General features: G+C 35.7%; 1 protein-coding gene across 1 annotated transcript in view; it reads left to right on the top strand.

Moving 5' to 3' along the window:
* Positions 1–19,853, top strand: part of LOC100449536 (ankyrin repeat domain-containing protein 36A) — a 137,127-nt gene that overhangs the window by 18,540 nt on the left and 98,734 nt on the right. The window contains exons 7-14 of the mRNA XM_054543008.2: positions 7,741–7,763; positions 7,858–7,930; positions 9,615–9,643; positions 9,737–9,809; positions 11,585–11,615; positions 14,387–14,453; positions 17,007–17,067; positions 17,673–17,703. Of these exons, the coding sequence (XP_054398983.2) occupies positions 7,741–7,763; positions 7,858–7,930; positions 9,615–9,643; positions 9,737–9,809; positions 11,585–11,615; positions 14,387–14,453; positions 17,007–17,067; positions 17,673–17,703 (388 nt within the window). The remainder of the gene's footprint in view (positions 1–7,740; positions 7,764–7,857; positions 7,931–9,614; positions 9,644–9,736; positions 9,810–11,584; positions 11,616–14,386; positions 14,454–17,006; positions 17,068–17,672; positions 17,704–19,853) is intronic.

The raw sequence follows: 19,853 nt of genomic DNA, 5'->3' as shown, positions 1-19,853 counted from the left end.
CAGAGTTTCCCAAGACCACCTCTGTGTTTGGTGATTCACTTGTAAGGACTCAGCAAACAGTCCTACTCTGGGCTTTGATTTGTTACAGTGAAAGAATACAAAGTAAAATTGGCTCAGGGCAAAGGGGCATGTGGCAAGTCTTGGGGAAGCCGGGCACAAGCTTCCGGGAGCCGTCTCCTGTGGCATCACCAGGATGTGCTGAATTCCTGCAGCTTCACGTTTTGACAGCACCTGGGCACTATTGTCTACCAGTATGAGTCTGACTAGACTGTGTCCAGGGTTTTTATGGAAGCTGGTTACATAGGCATTCTCTCTCACACATACACACAAATTCCACACTTCCAGAAGAAAAGCAGCTGTTCAGAGTCAACCACATTGTTTATGCAAACAGTTTAGGTACAGTGAGCTACTTTTCTCAGGAAATGGTGACAAACCTTTAAAATGCAAATTTCCAAACACCAGCAAAGGGCCAGTTTTGCATGTAGGCTTTTCTAAGAATGACAGTCTTACGACTGTTACATGAATTATTTTCTTCACAGCAGTTACAGCCCCAACTTAATTTTAGTGTCTTAAAAATTCTATTTAATAGTGAATAACATGGTGATATAGCATGGTGCTTATTTCATTTGCATCAGTTGCAACTTAATATGAAATATTAAGTTTCTGTGCTGTTAGATTTTGGAATTTTGGTGACTATTTAACAGGTTTCTATACAGAAGTTACTATGGTAATATTAGGTAATTATAATCTGTTCTTATTCGATTAACCTTTCAGTAAAATGGTTAGATAAAATAAGTAATGATTTCTGATTTAAAGTTAAAATAAAAAATTTGTTTCATTTTAATTATATAGATGGTTCAGTTTTGTGTTATATTTTGTTAAATTTCGTTTATAATTATGAAATTTAAAAAATCAATCATCAGTTATTTTCTTGCCTGTTAATACAGTTATTTGCTTTATGTACTTTTATATACTGTAATTCTGGAGAGAATATTCATATTGTGTTTCAAATTGAGTACATCTTGCTATAATATATGGCAATATATTATAGCAATATATTAGTAATAGAAGATTCAGTGAAAATCTTTTAAAAAATTAATAACGTTATTTTAAGAGCAATTTTATATTCTCAGCAATATTGAAAAGAACCTAAAGAGATTTTTCATATATGCCATACCCCCTCACATGCATAGCTCCCCCCATTATCAATATCTCCCACCTGAGTGGTACGTTTGTTACAACTGAGAAGCTTACATTGCTGGATCATAATAATCACCCAAATTCCATAGTTTATATTTAAGTTCCCTCTTGGTATTGTACCTTCTATATAGTTGGACAAATGTATAATAAATGTACCTGCCGTTAGAATACTTTCGCTGCCCTGAAATTCGTCTCTCTTTTTTTATTCCTCCCTCCCAACTAACCCCTGTCAACTACTAATATTTTTGCTGTCTCCATAGTTTTGATATGTCCAGCATAGTCATATATTAAGGATAATATAGTGGATATCTTTTTCAGTATTACAAAACATAAATTTCCAAGATAATTGAATGTATTAATTAAGCTATCCATTTTGCTTTTTTGCTTTTAGTTTATTAATGTAGGATTTAATGCATATGCTTTACATGTTGAAAAAGCATAATTTATATAGACATTTGCCACATAATAAGGAGGGTTGAGGAAAATGACTTCGTGCTGTGTATTACACAGCACTAACTGGATCATCCTTCTCTGTGAGATGGGTCCAGATAGACTAGAAGTGGAAAGGCACAATCTCAAGAGGCTGTACTTTATAAAACTGGAGTCAGAAAGTCTTTCCTATTTACCTTGCAGTTGGAAATAAGACCAGCTAGTGAATACTATAGGCATACAAATATGTTTCTTATTGACCTTCTTTCTTTGAGGGATCAGTTTGAAAACAGTCTATATTATTATAACATAACTCACTTATAACTAGGTTCTCCATCATGAAAAATGCCAAGAGAGTCATACTATTTTTGTTTACCTAAAGTGACAAAGATTTGTTGTTGTTGTTGTCTTTCCCACTAGGTAGTGGGACAACTGTTGACACATCTTGGTAGCTCCAGTGAGTTTATGGTTCCTTTATATATATTTTATATATTAGAAAGTCCTCCCTGGCAACTTGCCATACCTCCCCAGTGTTTCTTTATAAGCTTCTCTCTGACAAGGAGACAAGACTCAGATTGGATAAGCTTTTAAGGGAGTGCTATTTCCTCTGTGTGTGTTTTTTTGAAGGAGCTAAAATGAAAGCTGAATTTAAGCATTGTTTGTGCCCTACATAGGGTGAATGAATAGCTAGAACTAAGCAAACTTACCAGAATCTTCCCTAGGAGAGGATTAGTGAGAGTAAGGACACTGATCTCTCTTAGGCTCTTCTGCACTGGCAGCTGAAAAATCTTTGCAGGGATCCATGACCCTGGTCTGTATGCTGTATTTTGCCATAGAATAGAGTACAGTTTTCATAGACCTAGATTTTTTGTATTAGAATGCTTTATCCTGAATAGTTTAAACTGAAGAGGTGGAGAAACTGTTGTGTTTCAACAAAATAAGTACAGTAATTTCCTCTTATACATGGGGGATACATTTCAAGACCCTTAGTGAATGCCTGAAAACATGAATAGTGCTGAACTCTATGTGTACAATAATTTTTTAAAAAAATATATATCTATAATAAAATTTAATGCATAAATTAGGCACAATAAGATTAATAATATCTAATGGTAAAGTAGATCAATTGTAACAATATACTGTAATAAAAGTTATGTGAATGTGAGCTCACAAAATATCATGTACTATAGTCACCCTACTTTCTGCACTGATGTGAGATGATAAATTGGCTATGTGATAAGTGAGGCAAATGCAGTAGGCATTGCCATGTAGTCTTAGGCTACTATTGACCTTCTATTTGACTATATGTCAGAAAGAAGATCATCTGCTTCACGTGATCTTGGATCCGTGAGCCATGATGATATTGTTGGTTGGATGTTAGGAACAGATTATGTCAATGACTAATGAGCAGATATCATATATAATGTGTATGCACTTGACAAAGGGATGATTCACATCTTGGGCAGACTGGGATGTAATGGCTCAAATTTTGTCATACTACTCAGAATCTTATGCAATTTAAACCTTATGATGTATATACATCTGGAATTTTATTTATGGACCATAGTTGACCATGGGTAACTGAATCTGCAGTCAATAAAACCACCAATGTCATATTATGAAATATATATTTGGTCTTCAACTGCATTTTCTGTCATACAACTCCTAAAATCCTCAGAATTTCCAACATGATATCATTTATATGCTAATGATTGACTTATGGCAGGCAGCCTCCAGATGGCTTCAGGGTGGGACTCATCATCAGAGAGATCAGGGTGTGATTAGAGGGTTGGGACTTCCAGCCCCACCCCTCACCTCCTGGGATGTGAGAGGGGCTAAATGTTCAATTAATCAGTCATGCCTATGTAATGAAGCTCTCATAAAATCCCAAAAGGATTGGATTTGGAGAGCATCCAGGTAGCTGTAGTCATTATTTTTTGTCATAGAAGAATCAATATCATGAAAATGGCCATACTGCCCAAAGTAATTTATAGGTTCAATGCTATAGACTGCCATTGACTTTCTTCACAGAATTAGAAAAAACTACTGGAAATTTCATATGGAACCAAAAAAAGAGCCCATATAGCCAAGACAATCCTAAGCAAAAAGAACAAAGCTGGAGGCATCATGCTACCTGACTTCAAACTATACTACAAGGCTACAGTAATGCAAACAGCATGGTACTGGTACCAAAACAGATATATAGACCAATAGAACAGAACAGAGGCCTCAAAAATAATGCCATACATCTACACCATCTGATCTTTGAAAAACCTGACAAAAGCAATGGGGAAAGGATTCCCTATTTAATAAATGTTGTTGGGAAAACTGGCTAGCCTTATGCAGGAAACTGAAACTGGACCCCTTCCTTACACTTTATACAAAAATTAACTCAAGATGCATTAAAGACTTAAAAGTAAGTTCTAAAATGTATGAAAACCCTGGATGAAAACCTAGGCAGTACCATTCAGTACATAGGCATGGGCAAATACTTCATGACTAAAACACCAAAAGCAATGGCAACAAAAGCCAAAATTGACAAATGGGATCTAATTAAACTAAATAACTTGTGTGCAGTTTTATTTGGGAGTGTGCGTTTTGTACCTCTGAGTTTTAAAAATGAAGAAAGTAAGTAGTCATGCTTTCCTGACTCTTTGGTAGACATAGCCTTTTAAGACAGTCATTCTGAGCTGTTATGGTCTTAGGGTTTTCTATACTACTAAAACTTATTGACAACATGTAACCAAGAACTTGAATTAAAATTTTTTTTAAAAAAATGAAAAATAAATCACCCAAATACACATTAAAAACCTCTTACAACATATGTACACATCCATAGATAACATGCAGAACTTGATTTTGTGTATTAAAACCTTGTAGAAAAGTTCAGACAGTGCACACAATGACTGCAACTTGGTCTTCGTAAAATCAGTGATATATATTTCAGATCTATCCACGTTGACCCAGTGAGGTATTTGATTTATTGTATGATCTCATGATATGCCATGTGATGACTGCAGCATATTTAATTATGCTCTCTTCATGCTGATACCATATGGACATAAATATGATGACGTACCAGCATGGATATGCTCACGTGGTAGCTTTTATTGATTTGTACTATATTAGAAATGAAACAGAAGTATTGGAAATCCCAGCAAGCATAGCTGTATCTCTCCCATGGCTGTGTTGATTGCAACTGTTTCCCCCTTAAAGCATGTCTTTTTGACATGTCATGACGCTGAGAAAATCCAGTGTGTGCTTTTCAGAGAATGACAGTAAGGAGAGGAAATGGCCAATGGTCAAAGTGTTACTTGTCCTCTCGGCTCCCCCTCATGAATGTTAAACTCTAAACTACTCAGGTCACAATTTAGAACCCCTTTGTTGATCCCTATAGAGTGTTCCCAGATGTCAAATGACAAATAGGCCCTTGAAAAAAAAACACTCTGTAAAGCCGTATTTCTCTGGTTTTTGTGTGTGAATGTGTGTATGTTTGTGTGTGTGTGTGTATTTTTTTCTCTTCTGAAAACTGTAAATAGAATAATTTTCATTACAAATGAAAATATTTCTGTTCCATATTTATTTCCTGTCTCATGGCACTCTGCTCTTCTTGGATCTAGTAAGGATCTCAGCGTGTCTTATTTATACCTGCAAAAAATTACATCATTCTTCATTTTTCATGTCAATTAGTGACATGTTTTCAAGTCTTCACAAGTTATTTCTGAAGACGTTGGTGCATTGAGGAGAGGCAGTGTCATTGTAGTTAAAGAAGTTTTTAAATAGGTTATGTTCCATAATATTTCAGAGCCCGTTTCTCTGGAAGGCATAGACATAGTGGTTTTATGCGTAGTTAAACATAAAATAGCTCCACAAAGTCTTGTGTACATGAAAGTGTTCATATCCTGGAAGATTCTAATTTACTACTCAGTACTGTCTCCTGGAGAGGAAAATAGGTAAGATAGGCTGCTGAGCCTATGATAATAACTCATAATATGAGGTGAAAGCATAGAGACAAAATGAGAGATGATAGATACTCAAACCGATGTGAGTGAAGAACAGCTGTGAAAGAGTGTCTATGAGGCTGTGAAAGAGTGTCTAAGAGGCCATGGGGCTGCTTTTGTGAAGAAGGAATTTGTACACGTTAGTGAAGTGTCTGATACATTTAACATTTTAATAAAGCAAAACCTTATCTTCACATGTGTCAGAATGGGATTGTACAGATATCACAATACAGTGGTGGTGAGAATAATGAAGAAATGAATGTGGAGGGCAAAGAATGAAGTCCACCAATATGGATATTAGATTTAGTAACGAAAAAGAGCGTATGTCAAATTAGGCAGAACAAAGAAAGCAGCTAGCTAGGTAATTTGGAGGTTTCTGATGAGGAGACTTGTGGGGAATCACTTAATGGAAAGCAGAAGTTAGAAGGATGAGGGTGACCCCCAGGGTTTCATTTCTCCTCCCTAGAAGTTTTGCACATCGATGATATGTGCTTCGTTCACATCAGTTAGCATATTGGGATGCAGCTTAATCTAGAAAAAGTGTTTTTTTTTCTTTAGGAAAGCTGTGTTTGCTGAGGTAGTTATTTCATAAAAGGACCTGAAAGACCCCTATGGTATATTATATCAAACTAGCTTTAGAAACAAAGTAATAAAAGAATGTATATCTTGAGTACTAAAACAAACTACCAATATTCTTGGCAATCATGACATATATATATATGTACATATGTACATATTTGGTTGGTTATTAATAAGAAAAGAAGTCTCTTGTGATTTAGAGATTTTGTTTACCTTATTTACATGGGAATCTGATTATGCATGATTTCTTTGACATGTATGTTTTTGCAAAAGTGGAAAAAAATGGCAAAAGAGCTGAACTGCTGAATCTGGGAAATGTAGGAATATTAGGAGCCTTCATGAGTACAAAGAAAATGATTTTTTAAATTATGACTCTAACCGAACTCACTTCAGATGCATTTAGAATATTTGCATGAAAGATGATTTGATTTTGGCTGCTCCAGAAACTACTGGAAGAAGGAAAGAGTACTAGAATTCAGATAAACCACAGTGACTCGTTACTTCTCTTTGTTACTATTGGGAATCAGAGACATAGATTTTGTTGATATTAGTTATTCAAATGAAATAAACATGAACATGTATACATTGGCTTTGTTTTTCAAGGAGCTAACTTTTGGATACAATAGCAATTTAATGAAAATTCTTCAGAGAATAACATGATACTTCAAACCAGACTATTTTAGAAACAAGAATAATGTTGAATTCATGAATTGATTCATAAAATGGTTATTTTCAATGAATATTGGAGTCATTTCCAAATGTGAAAGCTTATTAATATCTAATGCTTGTAGCAGTTTTATTTTGTAGAAGTCTGTCAATATTGATAAATGATGATACTTTTTATTGAGGTTTATATACTATACCTTATTGCCGTGAGTGGATGAAAAAACTTTCAGAAGGCTGAACTAGAGAACACAAGAAACTTGGGCAATTATTACACCACATAGATCTGAGAAATAATGAATACTATCTACTAGGATTCACGAAACATATATCCAAGCTGATCAATTTAGGACACTTCCACTGAGGAGATGTGAAGTGTACATTCAGCTCAAGTGTCATCGTAATTGTGTACCTTCTCAGTTATTGGGCAAGTTAAAGAGCATGATGAATGGTTGCAGTATAATGGTGTATTTCCTTCTCATCTCTTGCACTAAAGACATGTGAGAGCATGTACCACCTGCTTTGACATTGATTCCCAGGTGCATGAGTTGTTCCTCTGTTTTTAGACCACATTTGTTTTTATCCCTCCGCATATCCACATTGATACTGACACTGTTTCATTTTAGTTTTAGGCATATGACAAATCATATCACATTTGAAATTGTAAGTGTATATTTCATGAAGCCTGTATTGGTGTTTTCTTCAGTGTATTTCTGTCATGTTCCAGTCCCAAGACACAAAGTATAAAACATAAAAACCTAAACTAATAGGGGCAGGAGGATACAGCTTGATGGTAACAGTGCATGAATGTATGGATAATTTTATCATATTTACATATGATTGATTATGTATCCCTTTTGCTTTTCAGTGTCTTCTCAACCAGCCTTGAAGGTAATTACACATTCATTTCTGTTTTGAACTATTAACTATATAGTCTGTGAAATATACTTTATGTATTGATTATTTTGTTTCAAATCCCATTCAGGCTACAAGTGACAAGAAAGATTCTGTTTCAAATATAGCCACAGAAATAAAGGATGGAGAAAAATCTGGAACAGGTAATTTTGCAATACACATTTAATGTCATGTTCACTCAGGATAGAAGAGAACTTCTCTTCCCTGAAATAAATCACAGGGGGCTCATTGAATCTGCACATTCTGATTCAGCAGGCCTGAGATTCTGCTTTTGTAATAAGTTCTTGGGTGACGCTGATGCTACTGGTCCTTGGTCATGATCTGAGTAGTAAGATTGTATTCTTCCCCACAGTGAAATTGGCAAGAACGATTGGAGCGCAGTGCAAGATATAACAGGCTAAGGAACAGCATATTCTTGCTTTAATTCTACAGCATGTTTCCATCGTAAAGGGAAGGAGAAAGAGATTAAGTAATAAAAATTATAGGCATCAGGTCATATTGTTAAAACCACATGGAAGAAGTGATCGGAATAACCCATAAACAATGTAGAAAGAGAACTAAGGAGACCTCTGATGTAGTAATTATTTCACTCAAGGAGAGGGATTGAGAGGCAAGAAAGAGGGAAAAGAAGATGTTATTTATGTAATTTTGGGGTTTCTGCTGCAGAAACCTGATGGGACTCACTTCAGATGCATTTAGAATGTTTGCATGAAGGAAGATTTGATTTTGGCTGCTCCAGGAACTACTGGAAGCAGGATAGAGTGCTAGAATTGTGATAAACCATAGTCATCTGTTACCCCTCTTTGTTATTATTGGGCATCAGAGATATATGTTTTGTTGTTATCAGTTAGTCAAATGAGATAAATGTAAATATGCATACACTGGCTTTGTTGTTCAGAGAGCTAACTTTTGGACAAAATAGCAATTTAATGAAAATACTTTAGAGAATAACATGATCCTTCAAACCAGATTATTTTAGAAACAAAACTAATGTTGAATTCATTAATTGACTCCTAAAGTGGTTATTTTCAATGAATATCAGAGCAATTTCCAAATGGAAAAGCTTATTCATATCTAATGCTTTTAGTAACTTTATTTTGTATAAGTATGCCAAATTTGATGGTTTATTATACTTTTTGATGAGGTTTATATATTATACCTTCTTGCCCTGAGTGGATGAAGAAACTTCCTGAAGGCTAAACTAGAGGATACAAGAAATGTAGGCACATTATGACACCACAGAGGTGTGAGAAATAAAGAATATTATATACTAGGATTCACCAAACATATATTTAAGCTGATCGGTTCGGGACACTTCCGCAGAGCACTTGGGAAGTGTACATTCAACTGAAGTGCCATTGTCATTGTGTACCTGCTCAATTGTCAGGCAAGTTTAAGAGCATGGTAAATATTTGTAGTATAAAGGTATAAATCCCTCTGATGCCTTAATGAAAAACATGCAGGAGCATTAATCACCTGCTTCGACATTGATTCCCAAGTGTGTGAGTTGCTGCTCTGATTTTAGATCACATTTGTCCTCATCACTTGGCATATCCACATTGATATAGACACTGTTTTATTGTAGTAATAGACATACGAAGAATAATATCACGTATGAAATTGGAAGTGTTTGTTTCGTGAAGACTGTACTTCTGTTTCCTACAGTGTAATTCTGTCATGTTCCTGTCCCAATACACAAAGTAGAAAACATCAAAGCCTATGCTAATTCAGGCAGGAGGATACAGCTTGATGCTAACACTGCATGAAAGTATGGATAACTTTATCATATTTACATACGAGTGATTATGTATCCCTTTTGGTTTTCAGTGTCTTCTCAGAAACAACCGGCCTTGAAGGTATTACACTCTCATTCATATTTTGAATTATTAACTGTATAGTCTATGAAATATACTGTATGTATTGATTATTTTGTTTGAAATCCCATTCAGGATACAAGTGACAAGAAAGATTCTGTTTCAAACATAGCCACGGAAATAAAAGATGAACAAAAATCTGGGACAGGTAATTTTGCAATACACATTTAATGTCGTGTACACTCAAGATACAGGAGAACTTCCCTTCCCCGAATAAATCAGCAGGGGGCTCATTGAAGCTGCGCATTCTGATTCAGCGGGTCTGAGATTCTGCATGTGTAATATGTTCTGCAGTGATGGTGATTCTGCTGATTTTTGGCCATGATCTGAGTAGTAAGATTATAGACTTCCCTACGTTGAAATTGGGAAGAAGAACCATTGGAGAGCAGTTCAAGACATAACAGGCTGAGGGGACAGCATCATTTTGCTTTAATTCTACAGCATGTTTCCATCAAGAGGGGAAGGAGAACAAGATGAAGTACTAGAAATTATAGGCGCCAGATCATCCTGCTAAAACCAGAGGGAAGAAGTGATCGTAATAAGCCATAAACACTGTAGAACGAGAAGTAAGGAGACCACTGATGAAGTAATTATTTTCCTCAGGGAAGAGGGATTGTGAGGCAGGAAGAAGGGAAAAGAAGTTATTTATTTAATTTCAGGGTTTCTGCTGAGGAAACCTGAGGGAACTCACTTCAGATGCATTTAGAATGTTTGCATGAAGGAAGATTTGATTTTGGCTGCTCCAGGAACTACTGGAAGCAGGATAGAGTGCTAGAATTGTGATAAACCATAGTCACCTGTTACCCCTCTTTGTTATTATTGGGCATCAGAGATATATGTTTTGTTGTTATCAGTTAGTCAAATGAGATAAATGTAAATATGCATACACTGGGTTTGTTGTTCAGAGAGCTAACTTTTGGATAAAATAGCAATTTATTGAAAATACTTTAGAGAATAACGTGATCCTTCAAACCAGACTATTTTAGAAAGAAAAATAATGTTAAATTCTTTGACTCCTAAAATATTTATTTTTAATGAATATTGGAGTGATTTCCAAATGGACAACCTTATTCATATCTAATTCTTGTAGCAACTTTATTTTGTGTAAGTATATCAAATTGGATAATTTTTATACATTTTGATGAGGTTTGTATATTATACCTTGTTCCCATGAGTGACTGACAAAACTTTCTGAAGTTTAAACCAGAAAATACAAAAGTGTAGGCTCATTATTATACCACATGGGTATGAAAAATAATGAATACCATATAATAGGATTCACCAAACACATATCCAAGCTGACCAATTTGGGACACTTCCACTGAGGAGCTTGGAAGTGTACATTCATCTAAAATATAATTGTCATTGTGTACCTGCTCAATTGTCAGGCAAGTCAAAGAGCATGATGAATATTTGTAGTATAATGGTTTAAATCCTTCTGATGTCTAGTATGAAAGACATGCACGATCCTGGCTCACTTCAGCTTTCACCTTCTGGGTTCAAGTCATTCTCCTGTCTCAGTCTCCTGAGTAGCTGAGTTTACAGGTGTGCACCACCAACCTGATAATTTTTCTATTTTTACTAGAGACCGACTTTCACCATGTTGGCCAGGTTGGTCTCGAACTCCTGACCTCAAGTGATCCACCCACCTCGGCCTCACAAAGTGCTGGGATTACAGGCGTGACCCACCGAGCCCTGCCAACAAGAAGTGTTTTTACTTTTTTAACTTTTTAAAAATAAAGATAGAGCGTTTCTGTGTTGCCCAAGCTGGTCTGAAATGCCTGGGCTTCTCAAGTGATACTTCTGCCACAACTTTTTGAGTACCTGAGATTACAGGAACAAGTCACTGTGCTCTTTTATGTTTTTAATATTTTATAGGTACCTATTGTTGATTTAAAATGCATTTTACTTTGTGTTTAATAGTGCTTCCTGCTGTTGAACAGTGTTTAAACAGGTATGATTTCACAGATTTTTTAAAGTGATATGTTAACATAGTGAATAGAGAGAATAGAAACTAGTATCCGTTAAGTGTTCTACTCTGTGCTAGACATCATATTACATGCTAATATTTATCAGGTCATGTAATCTCCACGCAGCTTTACAAACTATTTGTGCTATTATTGCTTTTTTACTAATTAGGCAACTCTGCTTTAAAGAGGTTGAAATATTGGCTCATGATTCCACGGTTAACAGGTAGCCAACCCATGATTTGACCATCATCTTGCCTGGCTCTCTAATCACTTCATTTGCCCCTAAGCATAGATGGATGCAGACCTATGCAGCAGTGCGATCACAGTACTGGTTTAACTCAGATCAATTCAGAAAGTCAAATTTTGTTATATATTATCTTTAGAGTATTCCTTAGGAGCCTGGATACTCCAAAAGTTTGTCCAAATATTTTGGAAATGGCAGTGGTAACCATATTAAATTTTTTTTAACCATCAAAATTTTAAAGGCAGATATCAGTTACCTGAGGTCACAGGACCCTAAGTTTTTCGTAAGCAAGACCAGGCCAGTCCTAGAAAAATATTATCTTACTGTGCATGGAGAATATCTAAATATAGACCATGTTATGTTAACTATATTTAGCATATATTAAAAAGATATTTCTAATTCATTTCTCCACTTACTGCCTACCCAGTTAGATTTTCTTATTAAGTGAGTACCCTGCCTAGTTTGCTGAAGCTTTTTCTTATTTTATGGATTCTTCTTTTTTCCTCCTATGACATTTTAGTATTTTATTGATTTCTTTTCACTTTCCCTACTTCTTTTCTTAGAGTTTAAGATCTTCTTTTATACTTTTCATGTATGGCAGCTAAATATTCCCCATTTTCCTACAGACACAATCAGAGGTGCATAGAATTTCAGAATGTTAAGAAATCCTGGAGACTAAACAAAATATCCTCTAGTACTTGAATCCTTGCTTATCATCCTGATCAATTGGTTTGTTCAGGTGGAGAACCTGAAACTCAAAGAGAGAAAATTATTTGGATACAGTAAATCAGAGAAATGAGAATTGCACTCAGGTTTCTTAGTTCAAAACCCAGTCTTCTTTTACATCATTCTGTCCTGAGTGATTTTAGTTTTAGAAAGAGGGAGTGGCTCTAGTGAACACGGTGGAAGAGGATGAGAATGGAATGAGCTGTTGAACCCAATGAAAGTGGATAAGAATGGAATTTGCAGGGGACAGCCAAATTTGAAGAGAAACAAACTCTTAGTTGGATAGAAATGAGGGTTTTAGGAAAAAATCTGAATATTTGGTTTAATGCAAGTTTGATAAAGATAAGGGAATTGAAAACACAGGATGTTGGGAGCTATCAAGAAAGGCATATTAGAATACGGCGTTCAAGGAGTTCTGAAGAGGTTGCTGCCTTTTTGTTTGTTTAACTGGAGGAACTGACAAACTTCAAGGTTTTATTGAAAAATGTTAAAAGAATTTGAGCCACTGGAAAGAGTCTCCGGAGCAGATAGGAATGTGGTATCATCTTCTTCCATCCCAGCTTACAGAGGGCTTAGAATCCCTCAAGAACTAGGGAGCTGGAGATTGCTTAAGTACATGGATCTGTGACCCAGGCTGGATGTCTCTTTTTTTCTGACTCTTTTCTCAATTCTCTCATGTACATGTAGGGTAGGGCAAATGTAGGATTGGCTGGCAAACCAGCAGTGAAGCTTCCTTTGGGTAGTTGGTAACATGCGTATGCTTGGGGTGGATGACTGAGACTTACTTTCCAGAAGCAGAGGGATAGAGAGCTCCTACTCTCAATTATGTTAGCCCATCTTTTGAGGAATCTGGGCTTTCCTAGGCTGAAGATGTAGATTGGAGGTTGCCACGGATCCCTGCAGAAGAGGGATCCAGAAGTGGGAGCCCATAGGAAGGAAGATATTTAGATAGTGATGAATGAAATGGAGGTATAAGTACTTAGGAGGGAGACTTTTCCAGCAGTCTCTCTCTTGGGTATCTGAGTGTCTATGAAGGTTCTTAAGCTTGCTGGTTTTTGTGGATCTGAATAAGGCAGGATCTATATAATGACAATAATTGGATTTTAAAATTTCTAATGTTGTAATCTTCTGTGAAGGATATTCCCAATAACAACCTAACAACCTATACATTTGTACTTTGACTTTTGTACACTCAGCTTTCAAACATTTGCAGTGTTTCAGGGGGCTCCCTGCAGTGTTCTAGGGTGAAGAGAATCAGTGGGCCCTCTTTAAGTAGCTTACATGCTGAAGATCCAAGACTCTCATTTTCCAGTGACACAGATTAGTCTTTGCATCAGAAGTAGATAATGGAGAAGAGACAGTGCCTTTTCTGCCTTGTTTTAGGTTATCAGGTTTACTCCAGTTCAGTAAGAAAAGTTGTGTCAGATATCCACTGGATTTTCAGTTTAGCCTTTAGGGTAGATAGTTTATAAGGACAAATTATTGTCTGGCCGTGCCGTTATAATGCCTGTCACTATTTGTTACGGGTTTAAGGGTGAGTCTGCATTGGATATTTCATAGTTTGGGAGAGGTAGAGGCAGAAATAGGTAACTGAAATGTTTTCTAAAATGGAAACCATATCTTAATTATACCAGGAAATATTATTTAATATGCAGATAACTGAGTTTCCTCAGACTTTGTTTTACCATTTTTTTTTGGAGGGGACATGCATGTATAGACTGACGGTTTTTGTTTTCTTTTAAGAAATGAACGTGCTCGTTTTTGTTGTATCTTTTTGCTCCGTAGGAGTCTCTACAGACCGGATACTGTTGTACAGCCTGTGACAGAGGATGAGTTTGATTTGGAATCTGAGGTAGAGTACTGTCTTGTGAAATTAATTTTCTCACTCTGAATCTCATGTTTTATATTATTTTCTTCTAAAACTTAGCAGTTGTCTACCTATCGTTGTTTTATGTTAGTATTAAAACTTTTATTAGAGATAACCATTTTAAAAAAATGGGAGGGGTTAATTTTAATTTTTTTTACTTTGGCAAATAAGAAATAGTTGATAAATACTTTGAGAGGTGTGACCTGAAAAAAAAAATTGCTGGAAAATGCACAGTGACAGAAAAATGTTGTTCGGGAACGCTTTCCCACAATAGAGGAGATGCAAATTTTGGTCTAGGCTTATCTGAGTAAGTGTTTTTACTTTGAGTTGTATATCATATGAGTATGACCAATAATACCTCGTTTAAGTGAATCTTTGTTACCTCAGATGACTTATTATGGGAATCATGGAATCACCCTGTTACACATACCATGTAGTTTCTTTTTATTTCTTGTGCACCTATTTTAACATCATACAGTATTTTTGCAGAGAGCTATTTCTTTATTTTTATTCTTGGTTCTATAATTAGAGTGAAATAATATTAGAAATTGTGGAAATTTAACTAGACATGGTATCATGTGCCTGTAGTCCCACCTATTCAAGAGATCAAGCCAGGAGAATTTCTTGAGCCCAGGAGTTTAAGACCAAGCTTGGCAATAGAGCAAGAGCTTATCTCTAATTTTGAAAAGTTGTGGAAAATTAGAAATTTAAATTCTGTTGTCAAATCTGTATTAGAGAGGGTTTACACTGTGTTTTCCGGGTCCTTTTTATTAAGAGTATACTTTAAACTCTTTATCTAATTGAAGAATATGCGTTTTGTTTAAATTAACAACCTGTTTGATAAGCAGAGACTCTTCATTTTCCTAAGGTCAGACTTTAATTTCGCAAGGTTTGTGCATTGTAATAAAAAAAAAAAAATCTACTCAGGGTGTTTGTATCGCATTCTAAATTTTAAATGTCGGAGGCTTTTGTGCTGTTATTGAAAAAATAATTATAAAACTCCTGCATTACTATGAGCCACTTGAAGCTAGAAAACCTATTTGTATGTATCCTGGAGTACCCAGAATAATGTCTGGCATGTAAGAAACATTTTATTAGTTTTTAATGTGACTCAACAACCAGGCAAATGGGCTTTTTTATAATGGAATGTTACAGGTGACATAATACGCCTAAGATATCTAATAATTAAATCTATTAAATTTCTTGAATGTTTTGAATTTATCTTTTCTCGTAATGTTGAGAATGTATAAGTTGAGGTGAGTTATGTTGAGAAAATATGTCATAGAGAAGAAAATAAAATTTAGAAAAGATGGAAAGGAAATAGGAAAGGTGGATACAGCGTGTTTTCTAATATCTTCCAACTGGAAGCTTGGATTAGGATTTTAGATTAAATTTTCTTAAATTTTTAAAGCCCCAACCATGTTCTACTAAATACATATTTTTCAGGACATACATTAGTCTTTCGAATTCTGAATAAAAATTCTGTCTCCACGTGTTAAGTTGCTGGAATTTTATTGTTTTGTTTTGTTTTTTTTTTTCCCCTCTCGGTCTGTCTGTCTCTCTCTGTGTAGTAAGAATGTTTCAGCTTTCAGGTGAATGATCATGGTTAACTCTTGGGATGTGTTATTTTATAGTAAACAAATGAAACTCTTGATTACATAAGTATTTACGCAAAACAAATTGTCGAGTAAATGCTAACCAGTATTATTAGGCATATATTATGAATGCAAGCTTTTCTTTTAAGCTCATATTTGATTGACTGGTCATGTCTCTTTTTTTGTTTGTTTCTCCCTCCTTCCCGTTTGTTTAAAAATGATTTACCTCAGTCTAACTTTTTCCTTGCAGACGGCATGTCTTTAGTGTCTGTTGTTTCATTTCACCTCTGTTTCTGTTGTCAGGATACTTAGTTACAGCTTTCTGTTTAGTAGCTATGTGTGGCCTTCATTCATGAATCACTGCTCCATAAGGTGGACGGTTGCTTTGTTGTGTCTTTTTTGGAAGGAGCTGAAGTTATACAATAATTTGTTTTTAGCTTTTGACACACAGAATAGAAGCAACTTATACTGTTTCCGACGCTGGCCCATTTAAATATAGTACTACTAAAAACTACATTCTCACATTTTTTCCCACAGAAAGTAATTCACACAAATATATATCATGCATAAATATTTTGAAAAATAAAGTGATTATTGACTTTTTATTATTAGTTTTGTTCAGTAATACTGTAAATTACATATGAGTAAATTTTTGTCCCAGTTTGTTGTGGTTAATGAAAGAGACTAATGGATATCATAGTATTTGTATAATAATCAACTGGGGTTGAAAGGAGTAACATTTTGAGAATATCTGTATCACCAATCATAATCATCATCCCATGTGAATATGTAGATAAGTAAATGGCAGACTTGGGGTTTGAATCTACGTATGAGTGACTTCAACATGTATATTTTTTTCTGTTAGATCATGTAGTAATGGTGGCTATTATCATTATTTAAATTGCTCCATGTTATTCTTAAACCTATTGTGTTTTTCTTCTAGATTATTTCAAAACCATACATCCCAAAGAGAAGGATTATTTCTGTACAATCTACAGAAGATGGTAAGCTATTTGAAGCCTGCCTATTATATTATTTACTTACCCTTCATTTATTTGTCTTTTTTTTCTGTTTTCTTTTTTCTTCTTCTTTTTTTTGAAATGCAGTCTTACTAGTCTGCAGCCCAGGTTGTGGTGCAGTGGCACGATCTTGGCTCACTGCAACTTCCACCTCCTGGGTTCAAGTGATTCTCCTGCCTCAGCCTCCCGAGTAGCTGGGTTTATAGGTGCGCACCACCACACCTGGCTAATTTTTGTGTTTTTAGTAGAGATGGAGTTTCACGATGTTGTCCGGGCTGATCTCAAACTCTTGACTTCAAGCGATCAACCCACCTCAGCCTCCCAAACTGCTAGGATTACAGGCATGAGCCACCGTGCCAGGCCTTCTGTAGTATTATTATTATTATTATTATTATTATTATCATAAGGATAGAGTCTTTCTATGTTGGCCAGGCTGGTCTCAAACTCCTGGGCTTCTCAAGTGATATTTCTGCCTCAGCCTTCTAAGTAGCTAAGATTGTAGGAACAAGCCACTGTGCTCTTTTATGTTTTTAATATTCTGTAGTTTTCTATTGTTGATTTAAAATGCATTTTACTTTTTTGTTTAATAGTGCCTCCTCCTACTAAAGAGTGTTTTCACAGGTATGATTTCACAGATTTTTTAAATTGATATGTTTAACTAAGTGAATAGAGAGAAGAGAAACTAGTATCTGTTTAGTGTTCTCCTCTGTGCTAGACACCATATTACATGCTTAACATTTATCATGTCATGTCATCTTCACACAGCTTTACAAACTATTTGTGCTATTATTGCGTTTTTACTAATTAGGCAACTCTGTTTTAATGAGGTTGAAATATTGACTCAGGATTCCACAGCAAACAGATAGCCAACCCAAGATTGGACCATCATCCTGCCTGGCTCCCAAATCAATTCTTTTGCCCCTAAGCATAAGTGGATAGAGATCTATGCAGCAATGGGATCATGGTACTGATTTAAATCAGATCAATTCAGAAAGTCACATTTTGTTATGCATTGACTCTCTAAGTCATTTTGTTATGCATTGACTTCTAAGTGTTCCTTAGAAGCCTGGCTACTCCAAAAGTTTGTCCAAATATTTTGGAAATGGCAGTGGTAACCATATTACTTTTTTTTTTTTTTTTTAACCATCAGCATTTTAAAGGTAGATATCAGTTATCTGTGGCCACAGGACCCTAAGTTTTTCATAAGCAAGACCAAGCCCATGCCAGAAAAATACTATCTTACTGTGCTTGGCGAATATCTAAATATAGTCCATGTGATGTTAACTATATTTAGCATATATTAAAAGGATATTTCTAATTCATTTCTCTACTTACTGCCTACCCAGTTAGGTTGTCTCTTTAAGTGAGTACCCTGCCTAGTTTGCTGAAGCTTTTTCTTATTCTCTGGATTCTTTTATTTTCCTTCTATGACATTTTAATAATATTTTCTTGATTTCTTTTTACTTCTGTTTTTCTTATGATCTTCTATTATAGTTTTCGTGAACAGCCGCTAAATATTCCCCGTTTTCCTACAGACACAATCAGAGGTGCATAGAATTTCAGAATGTTAAGAAATCCTGGAGACTAAACAAAATATCCTCTAGTACTTGAATCCTTGGTTATCATCCTGATCAAGTGGTTTGTTCAGGTGGAGAACCTGAAACTCAAAGAGAGAAAATTATTTGGATACAGTAAATCAGAGAAATGAGAATTGCACTCAGGTTTCTTAGTTCAAAACCCAGTCTTCTTTTACATCATTCTGTCACTGAGTGATTTTAGTTTTAGAAAGAGGGAGTGGCTCTAGTGAACACGGTGGAAGAGGATGAGAATGGAATGAGCTGTTGAACCCAATGAAAGTGGATAAGAATGGAATTTGCAGGGGACAGCCAAATTTGAAGAGAAACAAACTCTTAGTTGGATAGAAATGAGGGTTTTAGGAAAAAATCTGAATATTTGGTTTAATGCAAGTTTGATAAAGATAAGGGAATTGAAAACACAGGATGTTGGGAGCTATCAAGAAAGGCATATTAGAATACGGCGTTCAAGGAGTTCTGAAGAGGTTGCTGCCTTTTTGTTTGTTTAACTGGAGGAACTGACAAACTTCAAGGTTTTATTGAAAAATGTTAAAAGAATTTGAGCCACTGGAAAGAGTCTCCGGAGCAGATAGGAATGTGGTATCATCTTCTTCCATCCCAGCTTACAGAGGGCTTAGAATCCCTCAAGAACTAGGGAGCTGGAGATTGCTTAAGTACACGGATCTGTGACCCAGGGTGGATGTCTCTTTTTTTCTGACTCTTTTCTCAATTCTCTCATGTACATGTAGGGTAGGGCAAATGTAGGATTGGCCGGCAAACCAGCAGTGAAGCTTCCTTTGGGTAGTTGGTAACATGCGTATGCTTGGGGTGGATGACTGAGACTAACTTACTTTCCGGAAGCAGAGGAATAGAGAGCTCCTACTCTCAATTATGTTAGCCCATCTTTTGAGGAATCTGGGTTTTCCTAGGCTGAAGATGTAGATTGGAGATTGCCACGGATCCCTGCAGAAGAGGGATCCAGAAGTGGGAGCCCATAGGAAGGAAGATATTTAGATAGTGATGAATGAAATGGAGGTATAAGTACTTAGGAGGGAGACTTTTCCAGCAGTCTCTCTCTTGGGTATCTGAGTGTCTATGAAGGTTCTTAAGCTTGCTGGTTTTTGTGGATCTGAATAAGGCAGGATCTATATAATGACAATAATTGGATTTTAAAATTTCTAATGTTTTAATCTTCTG

The sequence above is a fragment of the Pongo abelii genome, chromosome 23 (assembly GCF_028885655.2).
Source record: "Pongo abelii isolate AG06213 chromosome 23, NHGRI_mPonAbe1-v2.0_pri, whole genome shotgun sequence".
In the NCBI taxonomy this organism is placed as follows: Eukaryota; Metazoa; Chordata; class Mammalia; order Primates; family Hominidae; genus Pongo; species Pongo abelii.
This window is presented reverse-complemented; position numbering and strand designations above follow the sequence as displayed.